Source organism: Eubalaena glacialis, chromosome 4 (assembly GCF_028564815.1).
Source record: "Eubalaena glacialis isolate mEubGla1 chromosome 4, mEubGla1.1.hap2.+ XY, whole genome shotgun sequence".
Taxonomy (NCBI): domain Eukaryota; kingdom Metazoa; phylum Chordata; class Mammalia; order Artiodactyla; family Balaenidae; genus Eubalaena; species Eubalaena glacialis.
Window position 1 is genome coordinate 110,746,643 of NC_083719.1, and position 16,272 is coordinate 110,762,914.

The 16,272-nt window shown below is 52.3% G+C and overlaps 2 protein-coding genes across 4 annotated transcripts in view; one reads left to right on the top strand and one right to left on the bottom strand.

The window, feature by feature from the left end:
- Positions 1 to 16,272, top strand: part of RAD50 (RAD50 double strand break repair protein) — a 244,957-nt gene that overhangs the window by 63,334 nt on the left and 165,351 nt on the right. The gene's annotated exons all lie outside the window — the stretch shown is intronic.
- IRF1 (interferon regulatory factor 1) lies at positions 7,607 to 14,736 on the bottom strand. 3 transcript variants are annotated; one of them, XM_061188146.1, is made up of 10 exons: positions 14,509 to 14,736; positions 13,373 to 13,464; positions 11,991 to 12,090; positions 11,007 to 11,183; positions 10,843 to 10,889; positions 10,603 to 10,735; positions 10,293 to 10,415; positions 9,903 to 9,952; positions 8,912 to 9,047; positions 7,607 to 8,602 (listed from the first exon to the last, which is right to left on the bottom strand). In XM_061188146.1, exons 2-10 carry the CDS (start codon positions 13,457 to 13,459, stop codon positions 8,490 to 8,492), a joined length of 966 nt encoding a protein of 321 aa, XP_061044129.1. In that variant the 5' UTR covers positions 13,460 to 13,464; positions 14,509 to 14,736; the 3' UTR covers positions 7,607 to 8,489. The 3 variants fall into 3 exon arrangements, with proteins under 3 accessions (XP_061044129.1, XP_061044130.1, XP_061044131.1); XM_061188147.1 differs by lacking the exon at positions 13,373 to 13,464; XM_061188148.1 differs by lacking the exon at positions 10,293 to 10,415.

A 16,272-nucleotide genomic window follows, 5' to 3' on the forward strand; every position in this document is an offset into this window, starting at 1 on the left:
GACTCAGCCTTCCATCTCCAGCAGTCCTGCTGAGGGACACAGATGGGTTGTGCTGCATGTCGTGGGACACAGTGGCTCTTGTTCTGGGCTGGTTGGTCATGGCCCATTCTGCCCAAGGCTCTACTGCAGGGTCAGAGCTAGTTACCACTCTGTTCCTTCCCTGTCTCTCAGCCTTCTCCCTGCACCCCAGAGTCCAGCCTGGATTGTCCCCCAAGGAAGGACTCAGAAAAGCCAGGTGGACAGTGGGTAGAGAAGGTGAGCAGATGCTAACTGCAGGGCTTTGCTGACCCAGCATTTTGCAAGAGATGTTCTTAAGTGCCATTCCTGCCTGAGCAGGATCTCCTTCCGTGAGAATATGGAGGAGATGAGCTGCTTGCCCCTGGGGAGCTACCAGTCTGGTTGGAGAGGTTGGGCATGTGGGGAGTAGCAGACAGGAAGGGGACAGGCACTGGCTGCTGAGGTTTTGCCTGTGTGAGCCGTCAGATACGGGAGGGCCGCAGGATTGCATTGCATGTGTCTCAGTCTGGCCAGAGGCCAAAACTGGGGTCCTCCCGAGTGTCCTGAGGCAGGCCCCCAAAGTCGGGGCAGATGGTCTCCTAGGAGGAGAGCTCTGGCTGCTTGCCAGTGCACGACAGAAGGGTGGTGATGAACTGTTTTCAGACGCTGTTCTGAGTCTGAGAAGTTTGGACACCCTTCAGGCCCTCCTCTGCCACACCCCACCCCAAACACCTAGGAGCTCAGCCCTCACCCTGGCAAGCCCAGAAGGAGCACTGGGAGGGGAGCCCTGAGTCCCCAACAGAGGCAACCAACCTTCACCTCCCACAGGCAAGGGCAGCAGCCCTCACCCCAGTCCACCATTGCGGTTGTATGGGCAACGTGAAAGGACTTCTTGACTTTTTCTCAGTTTTAAGGAAAGTAATTGCTATTCTGCCCTAATGACTCCCTCCCTCCCTGTTCACCCCAGATCCCTAAACACCAGCTCCACACAACCGAACAACTTCCTCGTTCCACGAAGTCAGCTTTCTCAGAGAAACCTGGCACACGATTCACCCTACCCCCACCCCAGGGCTCATGTGGCCTGGGTCACTTACTTGGCTCCTGAACTATGATCCCAAGCGTACCTCTTCACCTGTCTGAGCAAAGGTGTGGCTGGATATTTTTAACTGCTGTGGAAGAACTCACTGCACCTGCCCTAATCTTGGCAGATTCAGGATGGGCAGCATGAGGGAGAGGTTGATAGTTGAACCAGACACCCCGTATCCACCTGGATGGTAAGGAAAAGGGGATGGCAGAGCCTTAGAAGGACCCAGGCCAATCCAAGGCATGTGGCCAGGAACGAAAGTGAGAGCCACCCTTGCTTCCTCTCAGCAGAGTCTGGAGGGCAGGGGAGGCCTTCCCTGAAGGGAACCTGCCAGTGAGTCTGAGAGCCCACCTGATGTAGGGCAGCAATCAGCCGGCTGCCAGGGGCACTGGGTTTTCTCAGGGACCAGGAAGCCAGGATTAGACTCAAAACAGGCAGAGGGTGGCCCCAGCCTTGTGGCTGTGAGTTAGGATGCACCCTTGATGGGCTTGGCTCATACAGTTACCCAGAGTCCAGATCTCTGAGGATCCCAGGACTCAACAAAGGGTCTGATTTAAAGCAGGAGAACGAGAGAGACCCCGTTGCCTTGCTCGGACAGAAACGCAGCTGAAAAAGTTCTTTTTTTTTAACATCTTTATTGGAGTATAATTGCTTTACAATGGTGTGTAAGTTTCTCCTTTATAACAAAGTGAATCAGTTATACATATACATATGTTCCCATATCTCTTCCCCCTTGCATCTCCCTCCCTCCCACCCTCCCTATCCCACCCCTCTAGGTGGTCACAAAGCACCAAGCTGATCTCCCTGTGCTATGCGGTTGCTTCCCACTAGCTATCTATTTTACCTTTGGTAGTGTATATATGTCCATGCCATTCTCTCACTTTGTCACAGCTTACCCTTCCCCCTCCCCATATCCTCAAGTCCATTCTCTAGTAGGTCTGTGTCTTTATTCCTGTCTTGCCACTAGGTTCTTCATGACCTTTTTTTTCCCCTTAGATTCCATACATATGTGTTAGCATACTGTATTTGTTTTTCTCTTTCTGATTTACTTCACTCTGTGTGACAGACTCTAACTCCATCCACCTCACTACAAATAACTCAATTTCGTTTCTTTTTATGGCTGAGTAATATTCCATTGTATATATGTGCCACATCTTCTTTATCCATTCATCTGATGATGGACACTTAGGTTGCTTCCATGTCCTGGCTATTGTAAATAGAGCTGCAATGAACATTTTGGTACATGACTCTTTTTGAATTATGGTTTTCTCAGGGTATATGCCCAGTAGTGGGATTGCTGGGTCGTATGGTAGTTCTATTTTTAGTTTTTTAAGGAACGTCCATACTGTTCTCCATAGTGGCTGTATCAATTTACATTCCCACCAACAGTGCAAGAGTGTTCCCTTTTCTCCACACCCTCTCCAGCATTTATTGTTTCTAGATTTTTTGATGATGGCCATTCTGACCGGTGTGAGATGATATCTCATTGTAGTTTTGATTTGCATTTCTCTAATGATTAATCATGTTGAGCATTCTTTCATGTGTCTGTTGGCAGTCTGTATATCTTCTTTGGAGAAATGTCTATTTAGGTCTTCTGCCCATTTTTTGGATTGGGTTGTTTGTTTTTTTGATATTGAGCTGCATGAGCTGCTTGTAAATTTTGGAGATTAATCCTTTGTCAGTTGCTTCATTTGCAAATATTTTCTCCCATTCTGAGGGTTGTCTTTTGGTCTTGTTTATGGTCTCCTTTGCTGTGCAAAAGCTTTTAAGTTTCATTAGGTCCCATTTGTTTATTTTTGTTTTTATTTCCATTTCTCTAGGAGGTGGGTCAAAAAGGATCTTGCTGTGATTTATGTCATAGAGTGTTCTGCCTATGTTTTCCTCTAAGAGTTTGATGGTGTCAGGCCTTATATTTAGGTCTTTAATCCATTTTGAGTTTATTTTTGTGTATGGTGTTAGGGAGTGTTCTAATTTCATACTTTTACATGTACCTGTCCAGTTTTCCCAGCGCCACTTATTGAAGAGGCTGTCTTTTCTCCACTGTATATGCTTGCCTCCTTTATCAAAGATAAGGTGACCATATGTGTGTGGGTTTATCTCTGGGCTTTCTATCCTGTTCCATTGATCTATATTTCTGTTTTTGTGCCAGTACCATACTGTCTTGATACTGTAGCTTTGTAGTATAGTCTGAAGTCAGGGAGCCTGATTCCTCCATCTTGAAAAAGTCCTTTTTGATCCCTAGAGCTGAGATAAGGCCTAGCAGGCCAGAGTCCCCTGGAGCTGGGAGCTGATTCACAAACGGACATGCGTGGCTGAGGTGCCCCTTGCATTGAAGCCAAGTTACGGGCCTGTGTTCCACCCCCTGGGGGCCCCACCCATCGAACTGCAGGTGGCCTCTAGGGCATTTGCATCGCTTCCCTTTAGGATCAAGTCAAAACTCACCTCCCCGGGGCCCTGGGGCCTGTAGCTGCAGAGCCGTGTTGCCTGGGGTGAGGGCAGGGAGCTGAAGGCAGGGGTCCCACACAGTGTCCAGAGCAGCTGCAGCTTTTGCTGCCTTCCCTCTGTGTTCCCAAATGCTTTTTCAGCATGAGGTGCTAGCTGCCTCAGGCAAGCTCTTCCAAACTTCTTCCCCAGGCCTCAGTTTCCACCTCTGTGGGCAGCCTGACATCGCGGAAACAGTCTGGGTTCCGGGCACAGCCAGATGTGGGTTGGAATCCAGGCCCCATACTGATTAACTGAATCATCCTGGACAAGCGTCTTGTGCTGGTTGAGCTTTGGTTTCCGTGTCTGTGAACAGGGGCTGTGGTGGGGTGCCAGTGCCATGGTGCATACAGGGTGCTTGGCACAGTGCCTGATGCAAAGTGAGCACTCAAGGCTGTGTTGTCATTATCCAGCTGGACTGTGAGGTCCTTTTCAGTTCTGCTCCTTTCTGAGCTCGTGGAGCTGGATGAGGGATGGTGTGGTGGGTGAATGTCTGTCTCTCCCCTTGTACTCAGCCCCCATGTCCTTGCCTCATTGCCTCCGGTATCTCCCCAATTGAAATTAAACCCAACACAGACTCAGTAGGCCTGCCTCACCGTTGAGCCTGCAGAAGTGGGGGGTTCTTCTACAACTCCCCACCCCTAGGAAGTCAGCAGAAATGGGTCTCTTGGGAGCTGCCTGGAGCTAGGAAAACCATGTAGCCAACCAGCTATGCCCTTGTGCTGCCTTAGACTTGGACTCACAAGTGAGCCCTGGCTGACAAAAACAAGTCTTATTCTGCCCAGTACTTTGACTCCTGGAAAAGGAAGTACATGAGCTCTTCATTCACCCTCCAAGCCTCTGCCCCTGTGACTGCTGGCACAAGTGGGGAAAGGTTAGTGCAGAGTTCTGATGAATTTCAAACATTCTCATGATGGGAGGGTTAGCTGTGCCCAGATTAAGAAAGGGCATTACGTCTGACAGGCAAAAGCTTCCTGGGTGCTCCAACAGGGCTGCTGAGGAATCCTGTACCCCACTAATACAAGGATTTTTGGATGTGTACAAACCATGTGAAAGACCAAATGGTCCCAGAGAATGACAGCCTGGGTATGACCCAGCCCCACCAGCCTGGGGGCATCACTTGCAGAGGAAAGGACTTCACCTCCAACCAGGCCCAAGACTTTTTCCAAGACTTCAGTTCTGTCTTTGGCAGTCCCCACCTAAGACTTCCAGAGAGATCTGAGGATGCGCTTATCTTGCACACAGTGCACTGAGAGATGTTGAATACTGATATATCAAGAAGGGATGGTTTGCATGTCTTTCCTAAAGGTCTTCTGCCACCATGAGCCTTTGTATGGGAAGCTAGCATATTAGCCTCTAGCTTCCTTCCTATTGCCAAGTAAGCTGAATGAGTAACAGCCCAATTAAAGTGACACCTTTGAAGTAAGGCAAGGAAACTCCTATTACTAACCAGAAATGCCCTTGAACATCTATAGACTTGGCAGGGCAGGAGTTCTAGCTGGTGTGCCTGAGCCCCACATTGCCGGTTTACCCCATTGGAAAGTGGTCCTTCATGACAATGATGTTATCACAACCCCAGCGAAACAGGTCTTTCAATGAACTCCTAGTCCCTCAGCCAAGAGCTTCTACCATTAGCACTTAAACTGAAATTCTTGGGAGTGAGCCACAAAAGCATTGGCAGATTCTTCGAATGAATTTAAGTTATTTTGCCCAAATTTGACAGATTATACTGATGTTGCTCCATTTCAGGCACTGTTTGGCTAATGAGTTAGTATCAGCTGCCATCATCCTTAGGTGAGCATTTGGACTTTACTGTTACTCTTGTCAGGCACGGGCTGAGGTCCATGGTGGGGTGTGGTGAGACAGCTCACCATCCTGGAAAACCTGGCTCCATCCCACACTACTCCTCCATGTCTGGTCCCTAGGACTCAGCTCCTTTGTGATGGGGAGGGGTAGATTTTTGGGGTCCCTCCCTGGACATTCCAAGGAGTTGGTTCCAATTGTTTAGGATGCCTAGAGTAAGGAGAGTTAGAGACCAGGACTCCATCTTGGCTGTAGAGATTGGGACCTCACTGATGGAATTCCTCTCCCATTTTGGTAACTTACAAGTGATGAACTTTGCATATTCTCTGTCAGGGAATATGTCGAAGGACAAGAGGAGAGAAGTCAGAAGCTGTCCATGCTGTTTGCTCTAGGTTGCATCCCTTCCTCCCCATCCCTCCTGGGTCTACTCTACCTGGCTTCACACCACTCCCAACCATCCTTAGCTGGAAAAGCCACGCACTAGAAGACCTTGCCAAGCCCCCAGTTAGAAGCCATAGGAGGCTAGCCTCCCCATCCTATTTTCCTCAGTAAGGGCGGGGCCCTGCAAGAGCTGGGAAAAGTCATCTTATCCCTCCCCTTTGGCCCCCAGATGATGCTAACTCTTGAAAAATCCAGGTGGATCTTCTGATGGGCAGTGCTTGAGACTGGTCTATCCAGGCATCCACAAACAGAATGTCTACCCAGCAGGAGGGCCACCTGCCATTCAGGGAACAATACTTCCCAAGCTTTGCAGAGAACATCTGACTGAACTTCGCCCATTTTCCAGTTTTTTCATTATTTTCCCACTCAGCCTTCCCTCTCCCACACTCCTTCCAGATGGCTAGGCCCTACAAGGGGGTTTCTGGGACCAAGAATATGAAAGATGTGTCCACAGGTCTTGGTTTCCCTGAGTGACCCCTGCACTGCCATGGCCTCATTCCCTAGATGGTGCTAGTGATGCCTGCTGGCTTCCCTTGGCCAGCCTGCCTACTGCTTTGGGTGCTGTTTAGCCCCAGGGCCAGACTGTGGAGGGAAATGAGAAAAGCCTATTTCCAGATCTCTGCCTCTCAGACACTGTGACTTGGTTCTTATCTGAGACCCTTCATTGCCATATATCAGTGATTTCCAGCCTGTGGTTTTCAGAAACACTGTTCTGATCAAAGATATCCCTTCACAGAGATGCTGTGAGTCTCTATTAGCCCAGCCAGAACCCTGAAAAGATGTGGAAGAAGGAAGCCTGCTTCATGTAAGGTCATCCACGGTTTTCCTAACACATTTGTGCATGGAGCTGTTTCACAGCACACTGCAGGCTGGTATTCAGCACCAGTTATTATTGGCTGTCAAAATAGTAAAATACTTTTGAACAGTCAGGTAAATAGCCTCAAGCCCCTGTCCCCAGTGTCCTCCAACCACCCCAGCCCTTCCCCCTCAAATCTGCTCCCAATCCAGCATCGACCTGTACTGTCCAATATGGTAGCCACTGGCCACATATGGCTTTTAAAATTTTAACTAATTAAATAAAAATCCAGGGACTTCCCTGGTGGTCCAGTGGTTAGGACTCCAAACTTCCACTGCAGGGGGGCACAGGTTCCATTCCTGATCAGGAAACTTAAGATCCCGCATGCCTCGTGGCGCAGACAAAAAAAAAAAAATTAAAAATCCAGTTCCTCCATTGCACTGGCCACATTTCAAGTGTTCGGTTAGCACATGTAAGTATGCCGCTACCTACTGCAGTGGACAGTGCAGAGAGAGAACATTCCTGTCACTGCAGCAAATGGACAGCAAGTACTGCTTGGCGGCACAGCAGGCCGCGGGAACCTTTTGGGGGCTGGTGTCTGTTCTGATTGCCAGTGACCATGCTGTGCCAACTGTTAACTTTTTGGAGTAGCACCTGAGTACACTTGCATTTGAATTTAGCAGGACATTCGAGTCTATGGCACATTCCTCAGAAGAGCTCAAAACCTAACACTCCCCAGGCCCCAGGAGCCCAAGTTCAACCCATAGCTCTGGCTATAAAGCCATGGGCAAGTGACTGTATTTACATGAGCATATCCCTGTGCCATAACTGTCCCTTCTCCTGCCACCTTCTCCATGAACATAATTGAAAGGATTTCACAATAGGTGCACATCACCACTCACCCTAAAGGCAAGCTCAGGCAGGATGCCAACAATGAGTCCATCAGAATGTGTCTACAAAAAGTAAAATCATCTAACTTATGTCTAAGTAAAAGGCCACACCACTTATAAACAATTAACGTTTTATAAAAAGACAAATGTACATATTTACACACATGTACATGTGTGGTCACACATGACTTAGTGGTCAGATGACGTTTCCAATTTTAAAAGTCACACTCACACTTGCCTCCCTGGGCCTGCTGGGGGCTGCTGGGGCCTGCCTGAGGGGGCAGGTGGGTGCAGAGCAAGGCACAGTATAAATAAATGCAAAGGCCAAGAGCTTACGGGAAACGTTAGTGTACACCTCTGATCAGAAATGTGGCAAGGTCCACAAGAAAAAGTGCCAGGTTTTTTCACAAGCCCCTCAGCCTACGCAGGGAGCAGGGCAGAGCTCCTCTGAGGCAGAGGGGGCACTGTCCCACAGGACCCCATTCTTCCTTCACATTTCACTGGCTTTGGAACAGTCCCCAGGGCTCAGCTAGGAAGGGAGGTGGTTCTTTGGGAACAGGATTCACTTAGTGCAATTGTCTCTTAGTGCAGAGCCAGCCCTGGAGTTGGTGCTGTGCTTTCTGAGGTCACTGGCCCGTTCCCTTGGGCCAGCTCAGTGACAGCAAGACCCTCTCCAGGCAGCTGGGCTCAGAGGGAGCTGGGCTCAGAGGGAAAAGCTGGAGGCTGACTCCTGTCTGAGACCTCCACCTGACACACCAGTCTCAGAACGCCATCTTCCCAGGAGGCAGGGCCAGCTTTACCCCACAAGATAAGCCCAGACCCTGGCCTGCCGGACCCCCAGAGGCCACTGTCCCAAGGAGGAAAGCCCCATCCCTGGTCAGCAGTGGGGTTACTTTGTCGTATCAAGGGGCCACAGGATTCCTGCTTCTCTGCACCACAGCTGCCATGATGCCAGGTCCTGCTTGCCTAGAGAAGTAAAAGGGGGCCAGGGGCCCACCTATGGTGCACAAGGAATGGCCTGGATGGAGGGCAGCCTGACTGGGGGCAGCAGGCTGTCCAGCCAGCTGGTGTCCATGTTCTTCAGATCTGAAGATATCAGCCCAATATACCCTAGAAGATGTGAAAAAGGTTTTGTGAGGATTGGGGGTGGGGAGGCAGATGTGTTCTCCCCCCACCCTCCAGCCCTATCCGTGAAGGCCACAGACACAGCAGCCTCTGCTGTCCGCCCCATGGCAGCCTCAATCTTAGGCAAACCTGAGGGCCTGGAAGGAGCAGCCAATTTGCAAGCTGTCTGTACCCAGATGAATTTAACAAGGATGCTTTACCCCTGCTGCTCTCTGGCCCTGCCCCCAAGCCTTCCCCACCCGCTACTTGGTTTTCTCTTCTTTGAGAAACCATATGGATCCAGGGTCTTCTTACCCCCAGGGCTGTCAACTTCTGGCTCCTCCTTGCAGCTGAAGTCTCCATAGACAGAGGTGGGCTGGGCCCCAGGTTCATTGAGCAGGTACCCCTTCCCATCCACGCTTGTCTGCTGCCACCCTGACTGCTCCAAGAGCTGGGGACAGATAAATAAGAAGCCATCAGCTCACTCCCAGTACAGACACACCCTCTGGTCCTGCCTTCAATGAGCCAACGCTTCCCAGCCAGGATCACATCCTTGGCCATTTTCACATTCTCAAATGGATACAGACGTGGAGTGCAGTTAGGATAGGGGCCTGGGAGGTGAGGGTCTGCCCTGGGCCGACACTCCCACATCTACCTTCTGGCATAGAATCTCCAAGACTTCCCTCTCAACTGGGTAAGGACATACCAACTGGGAGGGTGGCTTAAAGCAATGGTTCACATATTAAGTCAAGAAAAGATGCCTAGAAATTTCAGGTAGAGATAAGGAACTATGCCCATGTCTCCATTTTCTGTGCTGATGGAACAGAGCCTGGGTACAGCTACTACAAAAACTTTTTTACATTTATTTCAAAAACTGAAGCAGAAAAAAACCTGGAGAATAATTTGCTTATACAAAGAAAAGCCATCATATTACAGATCCCAAAGGCTGATTACTGAAACCTGATGTGCATTTCCCAAACTAACAGGACTGGGGCATGTTGGGGCGGAGGACACGGGCCAGGGACCCGGCACTGATGGTGGCTGACTCAGAGCTATCTGAGGCCCTAGGACAGCATGTCAGAAACCCAGCCTCCCTCCTGCCCCCACTTCCACAGTGTCTTTCCCACCAGCCAAAGAGGTCAGTGGTCCCCAGCCACATGGATGTGACACTTGTAGGACCATGCAAGCAGACAGGTCACAGCAGCAACTGCCTACCCTCCAACTTAGAAGCTCTCACTGGTTCCCTCCCCTCACTGAGAAGTAGCCACCTCAAAAGAGCACTGAAGAAGGAAGGAAGGGGCTTTACCTTCATGATGTCCTCAGTTAATTTCCCTTCCTCGTCCTCATCTGTTGCAGCTGTGGATGGGGAACAGCAGAGAGGTTGGCTGAGGTCAGTCAGCCAGGCTCACCCTGCAGTGCCAGCCCCACCAAGTCCCCCTACCCCTTCACACATGCGCACACACACGCTGGCCTCCCAGTGGATATCTGCCTGCCATGAAGATTCCAGAACAGAACACTGTCCTTGTGACTCAGCCTCTTGAACCCTGAAGCCACACCTCTTCCCCTCTTCCCTCTTCTCTCCAGCCCACCAGTCAGCTCAGTGCCAGGTGGAGTTCTGAGCATCTTTTCTCCCTCAGGAAACCCCTCCTTGGATCCCAACAGTCAGGCGGGCAGGCCAGGCCCCGGAGGCACGAACCTTCAGAGGTGGAGGGCATGGGCGACACCTGAAAGTTGTACAGGTCACTGGTGCTGTCTGGCACAATTTCCACTGGAATGCGCCAGTCGGGGAGAGTGCTACTGACGGCACACGGTGACAGTGCTTCAGGACAACAGAAACTGAGGGTCAGAGCTGTGTGCTTTCTTAGTTGGCCAGGACACCCAGCATCCCCCCCACTCGCAGCCTGCTCCAACAGGTCACCATCTACAAGCACGGTGCCCCCTAGACCCAAGAGAAAGAGCCATCCCACCAACCTATGTGGTCCCCTGCCAGACCCGGCCCACCTTACCTGGAGTAAGGGCCCGTTCAACGTCCAAGTCCTGCCCCATGTAGCCCTGAGTTGTGTAGCTGCTGTGGTCATCAGGCAGGGTGGAGCTGCTGAGTCCATCAGAGAAGGTATCGGGGCTGGATTCCCCAAATGACTGTAGAGGGAGAAAGAAGCTTAGGCCCAGGCTTGCTGGGGCACTCCTTCTACTGCCCACCTTGACTCTCAGGTGACCAAAGGCTAGCTGCTTAGGATCATACTCACCTTCTTGGCCTTGCTCTTAGCATCTCTGCTGGACTTGGACTTTCTCTCTGTGGGGCAGATAGGCTGTCAACCTTGGTACAGGCAGGCATGCCAGCCCCAGCTGACTTCCTTCCTCCTTCCCTCTCTCCCTGAGGGCTTTCCCAGGACCCAGAGCCCTTGGATACCTTTCCTCTGGTTCTTGGTGAGGGGTGGGAGCATCCGGTACACCCGCACAGCTGAACTGCCCTTGTTCCTGCTCTGGTCCTTCACCTCCTCGATATCTGGCAGGGAGTTCATGGCACAGCGAAAGTTGGCTTTCCATGTCTTGGGATCCGGCTCCTTTTCCCCTGCTTTGTATCGGCCTAGTGGGCAGGAAAGTGAAGAGGATCATCAGGACTATAGGTGGGGATCCTCAGCTGTGCCCTGGCTTGGAAGGAGAAAGACAAGAGTACCCCTGAGCTCTCATGCTGCCAGAGATCCACAATGGTCAAACCACCAGGTATTCCTGGGTGACACTTGTGCAGGCCCTGGGCTTCTCAAATGCCCAGACTTGGCTCAAATACATCCAGCAAGCCTCAGCAAAGGGCCTAGCCAGAAGCACTAGAGAGCCCAAGCCCCAAAGTGCTATCTTTGTCACAGATCATGCCCAGTCTCCCTTTGCCTGTCAGCAGCCAGACAGCAGGGACTGGGGCTTATTTGATAGTTCCAAACATGGGAATGGACACAGAGTAGGCATCAAAGAATATTTACTGATAGGTGGGCTGACTGGTCCGAGATGGGCCAAGAGCCCCATCCCTGAAGGATAAAAAGAGGTTGCCAACCAGATGGGCCTTGGACCCAGGACTATTGGTCAACATCAAGAAAAAGGAGGGCCTGGATCTCTTTCAGTGTCCGTGCTCACAACTGCTTTTGCCAGGGAGAGCTTTAATCTAGCCACAAACTCCATGAAGCCACACTTTCTAAGATTTTGGCTTCATAAATTCCTTTGTGAACGTGCTGAAATGATGAACCCTCTCCCCAAAAACACAGGTCTGCTCCCTGCCCACCCCTGAATTCTGTACAACATCTCAGGGAGCTCAGAGACCCCAGTGAAGAGCCTCTGTGTTAAGAGAAGTGCCTCCCCTTATCTCCTCCCTGCCCCTCTTAAAGCTGGAGTCCAGGGCACACACCTGTGTGAATGGCCCAGCTCCGAAACAGACAGGCATCCTTGTTGATGTCCCAGCCATGCTTGGCAGCGTGCTTCCATGGGATCTGGAAGATCATCTCCTCCTATACAGCACACAAGCACACATACATGTAAGACCGTGTCAGCTCAGAGACCACAGGCTTTTGGCCTGAATCTGCCCAGCCCCCCAGATCTGGGAAAAGGCTGACTTCCCCTTTTCACCCTGACATCTGGCTTGGGTTGACCCATCCTGAGAATGGCTTAAACAGGCTGCTCCATCACTAGATCTTTCAGAAGGGGCTCTGGGTTCTGATGAGCTAGGGCATCATCAGCTCAGCAAAGACCTCCTTCTGCCTATTACAGATGTGCTAGGACCCATACAGAGTACCCTGGGATGCTTCTCTCAGACTTGTCAGCACCAACATGGAAGTGAGAAGTCAGTTCATTAGATGGGGCTGCTCAGGACAACTGCGACCACTGGCTCCTACACAGGGGGTCCTGGCCATATACCTGTGGGAGCCCAGGGCCAGACTTGGATGATGACTACCTGTGTGACCCTGGCATTGTCACTATACCTCTTTATCCCTCACTGTTTTCTCTTCCGTGAAATGAAAAAAACACAGTAACAAATATAAAAGCTAAGGTCTCACTGTTATCCTTACTGGTGGTTAACAGTATGGATTTTTGAGTCAGACTGCTCAGGTTCAAATCTTGACTTTATCGCTTTTTGTGTGATCTCATCATCTACTTCTCAGTGCCTCAGTTTCCTTATCTGAAAATGGAGATATTAATAGAATCTACCTCACAGGGCTATGTTGAGGATTAAATGACACAATGTAAGTAACATACTTAACATGGTGCCATGCTCGCTCATAGCAAGTGTACAGTAAGCATTAGTTGTTATTATGAGTACTATTATCACTACTAAGTCTGCAGGGTCTATGTTGTCCTTTGTGCACCAGCAAGAGGCCTCTTGGGTCTGGACAACTGGTGCAAGGTTAATTCTTGGGTCGCCTGCTGAGCCAGTCACCTTCCTGCCAGCAGTGCCCACTTTTCTGTCTCCTATCTGCCTGACTGGAGCCCTCTAGAATGTTGTGTGTGCTTGTAGGGGTCTCCCTCAGGAGAGACCAGAACTTTGGCTCTGCAGATGCTGGGAGAATCTTGCTGCTGGAAAACTGTCAGTGCCTTCAGGTGGATGCCCAGGGAGGCAGGCAGAAGTCAGCCAGTGGGGCCCTGGCTGGGTCTTGTACACGCCCTGCAGGATCCACTGGGAAATACATCTGCCTGCTCCCTATCACTTCCCTTTTTGAGCTGCATCTGAAGCTTTGGTCCCCTAAAGAACATGGGTTAAAATAGTGGCAGAAAAACCCAAAGAGTAACACTCACTTTATTAATCCAGATCAGCCCTGGGATTTGGTTGGAATTAATCTGCATCTCTAGCCAGGGTCTCATGCGCATCCGAGTGATGGGCATGTTGGCTGTAAAGAGAAGACAGAAGGCTGCTGTTTGGAGTCTGTTGAGCAGCCCCTGGGCACTACCCTGCCCCACCCCAGGTCATTCAGTTACCCTCCCCTGCCCTCATCCAGATACCAAGTACTACAATCATGGGGAAGGGGGCTTTCTCTGGAATAAAACCGCCCTCCAAATCTTTTCAGCATCTTGAGCAAAATGCTTCTTCCCTCACCCCCTCCTAGACAGTCTTGGGAGGAGACAGGCATGCATGTGTTAGTTTCAAGATTTATGTGCAGGAAAAGAGACAAAACACAGAGATATCTAAATACCAGAACTTTTCTCCCAAAATTCAAATCCTTTGGGAAGCAAGGGGCTTCTTTTGCTTGATGCCAAGAAATTTTCCTGCTTGAGTTGTTGCCACTACATGTGCACCTTCCCTAATGGACAAGCAGTCACCCTACATCCTGGACACCCCCCCCCCCAACAATCTATTCTATGCCTCCCTGACAGTCACAGTGTAGAGGCTCGGACGCCAACCCTTCCGGCCTGGTTCCCCTCCTCGGGCGAAGTGGCCCAAGGAACACCTGTGGCGCCTCTTCCCGCGGCCCCGGGAGGTCCTCCAACCATCCAGGGCAGCAAGCCCCAAGCCCCGCCACCTGCATAAATAGCCTGAAACCTGGGGCCTAGGCGCGAGCTGGGACCGCCGAAAGCCGGCGCCGGGAGCAAAGGGCGCCCACGCGCCGACATACACTCGAGTCCCCCGCACGGCTCGTGGATGCGCGCAACCAACACACAGGGCCACCCAGAGGCCGTCAGCGGCTTCGCGCACACAGAGCTGCGACAGCCGCCGGGGTCGGGCAACCTCGGCCGGGTGGGCGGTCCACGCCGCGGCCCGCCCTCCCCGCGCAACTGCTTGCCGCTCTCCACCGCCTTCTCGAGTCCGCGCGGGGGCCCAGGCCACGCCGCAAGCCCGCCACTCTCCCGGCTGGGGTTTTCGTCCCCCACTTCCTGGTGCCCAGCACGCTTTTGTTCGACGCCACCGGTGCCCCCTGCGGCGAAGACGGGCTCACCTCGGCTTCAAGCGCTTTTCAGCGGCGGCGCCCGAGGGTCCCGGCGCGGCGAGGGCTGCTAAGCGGGCGCGGGGAGCGCGTGGGAGCGGGCAGAAGGCAGAGGATGCCTGGGTCGCGGAGCCGCTGGGCACGGCTGGCCTCGGCTTGGCTCGGCTCCCGCTGGCCTCTGCTCCGCCCGGCTCGGGCGCACGTCCTGCCTCGACGAAGGAGTGGCGCGCTCTGCCGGGGTAGCGGCGCCGGCGAGAAATCTAAACACTTAGCGGGATTCCCCCAGCCCAGGCCGGGCCCCGCCTCCTAAAGAGCCGCGAGGGCGCCCATTGGCCAGCGCCGCCTCATCATTTCGGGGAAATCAGGCTGTTGTAGAGCTAGCGGCGAAGGGGAAGTACAGGGCGGCTGCCCCTCCCCACCCCCTCCGGCCTGGCGCCGCCGCCCCGGGGCGAACGCGGGCCCGCCCCGCCGGCTCCCACTCCACCCCCATACCAGCTCGCCCGGGAGAAAGCTGTCCTGGAAAGTCAAACGCCCCCGGCCCATAGTTACTCCCCTCACTCCGCACTCCCCCAGCCTGCTAGCTCCTCTGTCCATCTCCTTGCCCTCCTTTCCTGGGGATGGGGACATCTATCTCCCCAGCCCCGGTGAGGGGGTCACCCGGGCACCTGCGCCTTCTTCGGAGTGGACGCCAGGACTGAATCCCCGGAAAACCAACCTGCTTCCTCAAGCCCGTTAATGGGGTGTAAAGAAGGGAGGGTTTTGGCTCTCAAACTGCCCCCTTTTTGAGGGATGACCCACCTCCAGGTCATCACCTTCCCTGGAGAAGTAAAGGAAAGCCTGCCCTGCTTGGGGCTGCCAAGACGAGAGGAAATCCCAGCTTGGCCGCTGCTGGCGCAGCCTGCCAATGGACTAGGGACCTCAGTTTCCTCAACTACAAAATAACGATAGCCCTACCTTGCTGGTTTACAGTGACAGAGAGATGATGTCTGTAAAGCATCATGCCCTACTTGGGCAGCAGATGATGCGTGGTTTGCGAGGTCCCTGCCCAGAGTCTAATAGTGACCAGGGAGAGACCTCTTCTGCTTCTCCTTCTACACCCTTGGGACTGCCCCACAAAGGGAGAAGGGTTTCAGAGAAGCCAGGACTGCTGAGTTGAGGTGGGTGTGGGCTAACCTTGGCTCCTCCTAGCACTCCTGCCTTAGGCCACCTCCACAGTCTCATGTGGCCCTTGCATGGGAGCCCCTCGGTGGCAGCATTAGTGTCATCTCTGGGCCCTCAGAGCTTGGCCCAGAGACATTCTGGGCAACATGGGGGAATTGCTTAGGTCTGACCAAGGCCTTAGGTCTAGCCAAAGGATTGGGGAGCCCAGGTCCCAGGCCCCTTGGGAATGGAAGCTATTTAACTCTTGGGCTTACAACTAGACCTTGACCTACTTGTACTTCTAGACGCTGGGCTGAGTGTTCATTTTTCTATCTAGAACTCTGGCACAGCAGGCTTCTTCCTTCAACCCCATCAAGCTGCTGATTCAGAGGTAAATCACTCTTCCAGGCCGGGTTGGTTGTGTCACTCCTGTCACCCCAGCTCTCCCTCCATAGTGGCACCCAGTTGCAATGTTGCAGGCTATAAACAGACACATTGATGCAGCATTCCACCTGTCAGTCACACTAGAGCTTCCTTCCCACAGAGGAAATGGATGGGTCAATCCAATAATGGTGCACCAGAATCTGAGGCTGTGACTAAGACCAAGCTTGGTTCCCAGGAAACCAACAGGAATGG